Source organism: Cajanus cajan, chromosome 2 (assembly GCF_000230855.2).
Source record: "Cajanus cajan strain Asha chromosome 2, NIPB_CcT2T_4, whole genome shotgun sequence".
NCBI classification, from domain to species: domain Eukaryota; kingdom Viridiplantae; phylum Streptophyta; class Magnoliopsida; order Fabales; family Fabaceae; genus Cajanus; species Cajanus cajan.
In genome coordinates, this window is record NC_138518.1 from 49,110,862 (window position 1) to 49,121,239 (window position 10,378).

At 30.3% G+C, this 10,378-nt stretch overlaps 1 protein-coding gene across 1 annotated transcript; it reads left to right on the forward strand.

The window, feature by feature from the left end:
• The first annotated feature begins 8,692 nt into the window (after positions 1 to 8,692).
• LOC109793870 (non-specific lipid-transfer protein P3) lies at positions 8,693 to 9,167 on the forward strand. Its single transcript, XM_020353339.1, has 2 exons — positions 8,693 to 9,060; positions 9,158 to 9,167. Exons 1-2 carry the CDS (start codon positions 8,693 to 8,695, stop codon positions 9,165 to 9,167), a joined length of 378 nt encoding a protein of 125 aa, XP_020208928.1.
• Positions 9,168 to 10,378: the final 1,211 nt, after the last annotated feature.

The following is a 10,378-nucleotide window of genomic DNA, read 5'->3' on the forward strand; positions in this document are numbered from 1 at the left end:
GTTCCTCTTGTATGTAATTAATTGTATAAATTGCTTGAATGAATGATTAATTTCAGTTTTAAAATTGTAATTGTATGATTTGAGATTTATATGGGTTCCTACGGGAAACCCTATGAGAAAACGGGTAAAATATGAATGTTTTCTGTTTTGCCTTATGATTGCTTTGTTGTGTTCCTTGTTGGATGTGATGCATGAGGATGTGGTTAATTTTGAAAATGAATATGTTTTCATATGAATTAGAGTGCTCTGTGGGTTCCTGTGGGAACCCTATGAGAAATAGGCAAATCTTAAATGTTTTCTGTTTTACCTTTTGAGTTTTCTGTTTTGTTCCTTAATGTTTACAGAGTGTAAATATGTATTTAATTTCACAAATAGATGAGTTTTAATATGGATTAAAGTGCTCTGTGAGAATTGTGAATATAATGTGATAATGTGATAACGTGGTAATGTGAATATGATGATGAAATATGATGATGATAAAATATGATGATGATGAAATATGATGATGAAATGTGATGATGAGATGTGATGATAATAATGTGATATGAGAATGCATAGAGTCTTGATTGACATGCATCATGTGCATAAATGTTTTTAAGGGTACGATATGGAATACACCGCCAGAGAAGGCCCCCTAGTGTAAAAGCTTTGGGGATTAGTCCTTGGGGATAACTCGGTTTGTAAGTCCTAGTCTCGCCCATTGTGTGCATGGGATGTATCTTGCGCGGCTTAGCTATCCCGACGAGACTCTGGTAGTATGTCCTTCTAGTGAGAGTGCGCAGAGGGTGTGACTTGGCATGTACTCCTAGACTACTCTTCGTGTATTGCTAGCGGCAATATGCCATGTGATATGTTACTGGCGCCACATGCATGATAAAATGTAGTCTGTGTCCATACATGTGCATTTTAATTTTATATGAAAAATTGATGTCTTGGATGAGTGAGATGTGATGATTTTATTAATTTATCTATGTTATACCTGTTTTGTTTGTGTTTGGCTATCCGGCGTATATTTCTACACTGTGAGCCAGAGTGAGATGTTTCTCACTCCCTTTTCTTGTGTTGTTTTTTCTTGAATGTCTTACAGGTAATTATCAGCATGAGACTGAGGATGTTGGTGATGAAGCTTAGGCTTCTATGTTGGGATTTGCTCTAATAGGACATGTGACACCGAGGCATAGATAAAATTAGATTAGAATGTTTTTATAAACTTATTTAGGAAGACCTTATATTATTTCTATGTAATTTCCGATGATTAAGCTACTGTTTAAGTTATGGATGTGATACCTTCTATTTAAACATGTTTGGTATTTCAATTATGAAAAAAAAATTGTTATTCAATTTTTTTTATTTGTGTTATGGTATGTGGGGTAGAGGGTGTCGCAGTGACCCTAAGGTATACCTTGTTAGCATGTTACATCGTTGGTGACCCTAAGGTACACCTTGTTAGCATGTTACATCGTGGGTGACCATAAAGGTACACCTTGTTAGCATGTTACATCGTGGGTGACCATAAGGTACACCTTATTAGCATGTTACATCGTGGGTATGCGGCCTCAGCGGCACACCTGGAGTAATATATACATATGATGCATGTCATACATACATAATCTCATTGACTCAACATTTAACTGATTACATAATTTTATTTAGTACATCATGTCATTATTTTTCATATTCTCATAATCATAACTTGTCTCAATAGTCCATTCTTAGGTCTCATGTCATTTGTCCATATTTTACAAGGTCATGTCATCAATACTCCTCATAAGGTCCGCATAGGAATTCACAAATGGAATTCTTATTCATATTAAAACTTATTCATTTTTAACATTATTGACATAATCATTTATTATTTCCAACAAGAAATAAAGTAGAGCAAATAGAAAATCAGACAGAACAACAACAAGGGATTGGGGTTACATAATCATTTATTATTTCCAACAAGAAACAGAGCAGAGCAAATAGAAAATAAAACAGAACAACGGCAAGGGATTGGGGGCCAATCCGACAATCAAACTATCTAACAATTATCCCCACACCCCTGAGCGAGGTTTCTCACTCCCCCCTTACCTGGATAAGCGAAGTTGAAACTTGTGCAGGGCCTCCTCCTCTGGATTCCCTCTTTTTCTTCCCCTCTCTTTCTTTCTCTTTCTTTCTTTCTTTCTCTCTCTCTCTCTCCCTCTCTCTCTCTTCCTCTCTCTAAGATTTCACTTTCTCACTCAGTATAAAATTTTCACCCCCCCTATGCCCCTATTTATAGGCATCCTGGTGCACCCGGAACGGCCCGTACTGATTTCGGAACGGCCTGTTCCGGATCCTTCGAATATGCGTAAATTTCTCAACTGGAACGACCCGTTCCAAAATCGGAATGGCCCGTTTCCAAAAGGCAGAATGACCCGTTCTAAAATTAGAACGACCCGTTCTGGGGTTCGTGTTACCACTGATTGACCATAAGCAGAACGGCCCGTTTCTAACTTAACTTTTTAGGCGTTTTATGAAATTCGGAACGGCCCGTTTCCCTTTGGGAACGGCCCGTTCTAGGAAACACAAAAATGGGCCTTTTACAAATTTGGAACGGCCCATTCTACTTCTTCAAAAACAACTTATTTTCTTCTTTTGGAACGGCCCGTTCCAATTTTGGAACAGCCTGTTCCGGCGTAAAAAAAAATAGAATTTTACAAAAACTTTCCCAATTAATTTAAATTATTAAAAACCCTTACAATCTTTTATAAAAACCCCTTTAATTAACAAAAATAACTATATAAAAATAATAATATTCAACATTGTATTAGTAGAAAATTCGGGGTGTTACACCAGATATCAGTTATACAAAAATATTAAGATCATATAGTAAATTGTCAATAAGATTTTAGTTAAATAATTTAAAATAATTATTATTTCAATTATATTTTTAATTAGCAAATAATTAATTCCAAAGCTAATTAATTTTTTATATATTAATTATTAGTGAAATTTAACAACTTTTAATTTAACAATTGAATCGATGAAATTCAACACACACCATGAGTTATTGAGCGGAATTACTTTACCAAGAGTTATTTCATAAATTATTTGATTCCTCCACTCTCTCTCTATCTCTCTCTCTCTCTGAGAGAGAGGATGATTATACTAATATCAGTGTAACTTTTACTAAGTATTACACACTGCTTAATAACTTTATATTAAATGTAAATTTTGTAAATTCAACTGTTAGATTATTATAAAAATATAATAATATATAATAATTATATTACGAATAATAATAATAATATATTTAATTAATCTTTATTTTTATATACTTAATTTTATAATTAACAATCTACTTAATTTTATTTAAAATTATAATTTAAATTATTTATTTTTATAATTTATAATGATAATATAATTTATAAAATTATAAATATTTATTTATTACATACTTATAAATTAAATTTTAACATTTTAAATAAAATATTAAATAATTTAATATATTTATTTATCTTAAATCAAAGATATAAAATTCAAAAAATGTATTTATCCTTGTTTTATTTACTAATTTTCAACCATTAATAAAATACAAACTTAAAATCTTATCAAATTATATCATAATATTTTCACATCAAATTTAAAACCAGATATTAGTTATACAAAAATATTAAGATCATATAGTAAATTGTCAATAAGATTTTAGTTAAATAATTTAAAATAATTATTGTTTCAATTATATTGTTAATTAGCAAATAATTTATTCCAAAGCTAATTATTTTTTTCTAAATTAATTATTAGTAAAATTTAATAACTTTTAATTTAACAATTGGATCGATAAAATTTAACACACACCATGACTTATTGAAATGTATATATTACATTAATTTTGTTTTATAAGAATGAAGTATCAAATCATCTTGGATTATGATAAAATTTTGTACATATGATTTAAGAGTTAAGAATTTTCAATTTAACGATTGGATTTATAAGATTCTCATTTAATATAAAGTTATTGAGCAGTGTAATACTTAGTAAAAGTTATACCGGTATTATTATAACCCTCATCATATATATATATATATATATATAATTTTGTGGACCTTTATTTTTATATGATTGTTAATTTTCGTAAAAAGTTTTTACATTTTTGACAAATATAAATTTGTCGGACATATTGCATCGGTAATATAACTTTTCTTACAAATTTTTTTCCATCAAAAATATAAATTTTTCGATGGATTAATTTGTCATAATTTTAAAAAACAATTTAACATATATTCTTTAATTCTGCATAATTCTTACATATAAAAATTTCATAAATAAAATTTATTATTTTGATAGGGATCAATAATTCCTCATAAATGTTGACAAAAATTCCGTTGCAAAATCCGTTACTGACTTATTTATTATAGTATTATGAGGCATTTTTGTGAGAGAATATTTATAGAGGAACTTAATCTGTCACAAAATCCGTCACTAATTTTATTTTTTTATTCAGTGACGGATTTTGTGACGTATTAAATTTTGTCTCTAAAAAATTCGTCACTAATTTTATTTTTTTATTCAGTGACGGATTTTGTGACGGATTAAATTTTGTCTCTAAAAAATCCGTCACTGAATAAAAAAAATAAAATTAGTAACGGATTTTGTGACGGATTAAATTTTGTCTCTAAAAAATCCGTCACAAAATTCGTCACTAATTTTATTTTTTTATTTAGTGACGGATTTTGTGATGGATTTTTTAGAGACAAAATTTAACCCATCACAAAATCCGTCACTAATTTTATTTTTTTTATTCAGTGACGGATTTTTTAGAGACAAAATTTAATCCGTCACAAAATCCGTCACAAACTTCAATAAATGGTAGTCTGTCAAAAATAAAAATTCCCTCACAAAATTCGTCACTATTAGTGACGATGTTTTTTCCGTCACAAAAATTCGTCACAAATATTAATTTTTCTAGTAGTGGAGTAAGGAATTTGATGCTTTAATCCAACATGGAACATGGGGCTTGGTACCTCAACCTCAAAATGCAAACCTCATAGGTTTTAAATGGGTCTATAAGATTAAGCAGAAAGCTAATGGTGACATTGATAGGTACAAGGCTAGATTAGTAGCCAAGGGATTTCATCAGTGACCAAGGTTGGATTACACTCAAACGTTTAGCCCTATTTTTAAATCAATAACAATTAGAATAGTTCTTTCCTTAACAGAACAACACAACTAGCCACTTCGCCAATTGGATGTGAATAATGCCTTCTTGATGGTTCCTTAAGTGAAAAGGTCTATATGAAACAAGCTCATAGCTTCATTCATTTTGAGAAGCCTCATCATGTTTGTTGTCTTAGAAATTCAATCTATGATCTCAAGCAAGCTCTAAAGGCTTGGTTGCAAACCTTGCGTAAGTTTCTATGCGATTATGGAATTGTTAATTCAAAATTTGACTCTTCTTTATTCATTCTCAGAAGTAGTGACCTTATTCTATACACACTCTTGTATATAGATGATATTATTATTATAGGAAACTCCTCTAGCAAGGTTGTTGAGTGCATTCACTAGTACAAAAGAAGTTTTCCACGTCGGTTAGTTTGAGCTTTTTACGTCGAAAAAATACCGACGTTAATGCGGGAGACGTAAATCTACGTCGACTTTGTAAAATCGACGTAAATTTACGTTAGACAAAACAAGGTCCGACGTAAAAAAGTAGTAAGAAAAAAAAAAACATAACTAGTGCAAGCAGAACGACTCGTTTTCCATTCAAAACGGCCCGTTCTTCATGGAGAACGGGTCGTTCTGCTCAAAGAACGGGCCATTCTGTAAGTAGAACGGACCGTTCTGCTTCATAGAACAACCCAAAAGAAAAGGCCAACAACCCATACAAATAGAACAACCAAAAAATCGAATAGAACAGATAGTCACAATAGTAATGCGAAGCAAAAAGATGTTAACGAAACCCTGATTCATACCTGATGAGCTGCAACATTGTGCAAATGAGTAACAAAGAGTTCACCCCACTCTGCAGACGACAAAAAAATGATTCAGTACAAAGGAGAGGAAAAGGATTTACAGAGGAAAAAAACGAAAAGTGATGAAAAGTGAATGCGCGCGGTGTGCCTCGCACTCTCTTATTCAATTTCGCGAACTTTTTTACGTCACAAAAATTACAAAAATGCCACCGCGTCTTTTTTACGTCAGATTTTAGTGTGTCCGACATTAAAGAGATGACGTAATATACTAATTTTCCACTAGTGATTGAAGCCCTTGCACACACCTTCTCTATCAAAGATTTGGATGACTCACACTATTTTTTTTTTTGTGTTAGGGTAATTCAAACTACCACAGGATTTCTCCTTAGTCAACACAAATATATTGTTGATCTTTTAGAGAGAACCAAAATGATGAAGCCAAGGTTGTCCTCACTCTAATGTCAATCGACACTTTCCTACGCAAGAATGATGGTTCTTTAAGCATTGATTCCAGCTGCTACAGAAGTACAATCGATACCTCTAGTATTTGTCCATGATATGCCTGACATTGCTTTCTCCATGAACATGTTGGCTTAATTCATGAAGCAACCAACTGCCACACACCTAACAACTTTAAAAAGGCTTTTACGTTATCTTAAAGGCACCATCTTTCATGGTATAATGCTTCAAAAAAAACCCAAAATCCTTTTCCCTCATTGCATATAGTGGTGTTGATTAGGCTGAAAATAAGGATGACTTCACCTCTACCTTTGCACATCTTGTATACTGCGACTCCAACTTGATTTCTTGGAAATCCTCCAAGCAATAATCTGTAGCTAGATCTTCAATAGAGGCTGAATATATAGCTCTAGAAAATTTTACAGTAGAACTATCATGAACTCACTCCCTATAAGATGAATTAGATGTCACCACCTCAAAGGCACCATAATTTTTTGTGACAACCTGAGTGCCACGTACCTTACTCATAATCTGGTATTTCATAGTTGTATGAAACATATTTCAATTGACGTTCACTTTGTCAAAGACTTAGTCCAACATGAAAAACTCAAAGTTCATCATGTTTGTACAACTGATCAACTTGTAGACTACCACACTAGACCTCTATCCGGCCCATTATCAATAATTACAAAATAAGATTGGTGTTGCTCACAAAACTCCAATCTTGCGGGGGCGTGTTATACCATTAAACTACACTTCTATACTCAAGGGATTATATTCTTATCTGTTTGTTATTATTTTGAATTGTACTTGCTTTAAATTATAGATAAGTATATCATGTTGTTACTAATTTAAAACAACTCGAGTATTATATCTATAATTTTTTATTTATTTATACATATTCAATTTTCTTTAGAGAGTTTAAGATATGAGAAAAAAAAAACTTATTCACATAACCTTTAATAGGGGCATAAAATGTAAACTAGAATTAATGTTTTATAAAATTGTAAAATACTTTATAAAAAGGACTACTAATTCCTTCTAAATTATACCCTATAATACGGTTTGGAGGAAATATTAATAAAACATATGATTATGCATATCATAAGTGACTGTAAAATGTATTTTATTTTCTATTCATTGTCATTAATTATCACTAAATAGAAAACTCAACAACATAGCCTCCTTAGAATATACGACATGTTTACAAAGCTTTGAAGTTTTGCAGAAATGTGAACTGTGGCCACAAATTGATCATGCTTTGTTGAACTGTGAATCATTTAATGATTTATTTTTTTAAATAAAATGAAATATTATTGAAGATAAATTACAACTTTTCGTCATGACTATATGGAGACTTTAGTGGTGTGATGTGGAATGCAAAGTATGAACAAGCAGATATAGTGATAAATAGAGCAAAGTTTGGTCTTGTAAATTGGTTAAATGATAACAAAATGTTGAATGGTGATGAACATCAAGCAAATCTAGTGGAGGTTATTAAACATTCCTTAAATGTGTGGATTCCTTCTTATTAGACAAATTGAAGTGCGATTGTGATATATATATATATATATATATATATATATATATATATATATATATATATTTTGTGAAAGGCATCACAAGAATTGAAGTTTGTTTAAAGAATGAAAGAGAAGATATTTTGCAAGTAAAAATTATCTTTATCAAGGCCAATATGCTGGTAAAGGAGGGAGAAGCAAGTACTATATTGTATATTGGCTTCACAATCACCAATTTCATAATATAATTATTAATCATATTACAAATTGGTAGTCAATTAGATTCATATTATCGAGGAAGATATTTCTATTGGCTCCACAGTCCCAATTTCATAATGTGATTATTGAAGCAAATTGCAAATTGACAGTGAATCAAATTTATATTAATGAGGAAAATATTTTTTAGTGTAACATGATTCTTAATCAAATTAGTTAAATTATGAAATTCTTTTCCTTCTATTATTATTCAATATTAAAAAAAAAGTAATTTGGTATGTCATTCCTTAATTAAAAATTTTATTTTGTTTGATTCTGAAAATATTTATAATCCTCATTGTATTCATAATATTATTTTAATCACAAGAATATGATTCTGTTGGTGTTAAAAAAAAAACAGCCTCCCTGAAAATCGCATAGTATAATATTAATAAATTAGAAATAAATTACCAAAAAATAAATCGCAATTTCTATATAATAAGGCCATGCTAAGCATAGTTCATAAAAACTTGACAACAATACTGACAAGAAAAGTTGCATACAAAAAAAATTGGACATAAGATGGAAGAGAAGAAAGTTACTATGGCTCTTATTCTCATGCTTGTTCTAGGTTTTGGGATGGTGGTCACAACACTGAGTAAAGGTGAAGCTAATGGTGAGTGCATTGACGAACAACCCTTAGTTATCCACTGTGTGTATTATTTGGCTTCAACAAGCACAAGTAAACCACCTGCACCTGCTTTTTGCTGCGAAGGAGTCGCAGCAATGTTTCACAATGCCAACACCACTCAACGTAAAAGAACAGCTTGTAAGTGTCTGCAAAAGAATGCAGCATTTTTTCATTTTGATCCCGAAAAAGTGAAACGGCTTCCACAAGATTGCAACATTTCCTCTTATTTTCCTATTGACCCTAGAGAGAATTGTGACTCGTAAGTCCCTCCCATCTTTCTCTTTCTCGTACGTTAAACAACTTAAACTTTCGTGTCATAATTTATTTTTAATATTGTTTTGCTTAATTATGTGCAGGATTCCATGATTCTTCAAGAAGATAAATAGGCTTTGACACCATCATGCCATTTGATACTTAATGAGCATAAAATAGAGAGAGATATAGGTATCATTAATTAGTTCTGTGATCTGATCTAAGAAAAAGTTGATTGTGTATGACGTGTAAATGCCAATGTAAGTTCACCTCTTCAAGAAAGATGAATTACATGAAAGGATGAATAAATTTGGATCTAATAAACATGTGGTGAATTCAAAAGAGCCCTTATTTTCCCCAAAAATAACAATATATAATATTATAATTTACCGATACGATACGTATTTGATACGATACGGCGATATGATTATTTTAAAATATATAAAATATACATGTAAGATATGTGTCCATATATATTAATATTCATATAATATAATTAATATGTACATGTAATTTTGATCAAAATTCTTTAATATTAAATATATAATTGATATTTCGCAAATCTAAATTAAAAATATATTTATTGTACATTATTAAAAATAAATAAATTATAAATCATTTTATTATAAATTACGTTTTATTATTTACAAATAAAAATAATATTATCAATTTTATTTCTTTTTTAAAATTATCTATATAGAAGATAATTGTCATTTACAGTTTATAAAAGATCAATATTTCTATGTTTCTACATTAAACATGTTTTATATATCTTATTTAGCTGTAATGGATATTTTATATTTTTTTAAAAATTTGAATACTTATTACTCATAAGTATCGGTGAAGTATATGAGAGTATCGAAATTAAATAAAATTTTTATAATATTTTTAAAGGTTAGGATACTTTACTGTCACGTATCAGTGAAGTGTCCAAAAGTATCATATTGATTATTGAATACATATCGAATATGAATACGTGAAACAAATTGAAGTATTGGTAATTCGTATATACATAGATACAAGGAGTATGAATACCCTTTTACAAACTCTTAAAGATCTTGTATCTTCAAATGCAATGATTATATCCTATTTAACTAAATAATGCTAAATAAAGGATAACCATATTAGAATAGGATTGGTCGCTTCAGGCAAATATTGAAGAGTATGAACACAAATCAAATCGCAGCATATTTCGCTTAAGCCACGTTTTTCTCACTTAAGCCAAATTTTGTAGAAAATGTGTCCATTAGGTGCGGCAAGGTATTGGCTTAAGCAAAATAATTTCGTTTAGGCCAAAACCTTTGTAATGTTGACTTTCTAACACT

Coding starts and splice junctions, on each gene's coding strand:
- LOC109793870 (XM_020353339.1), top strand. CDS start 8,693: ATGGAAGAGAAGAAAGTTACTATGGCTCTTATTCTCATGCTTGTTCTA.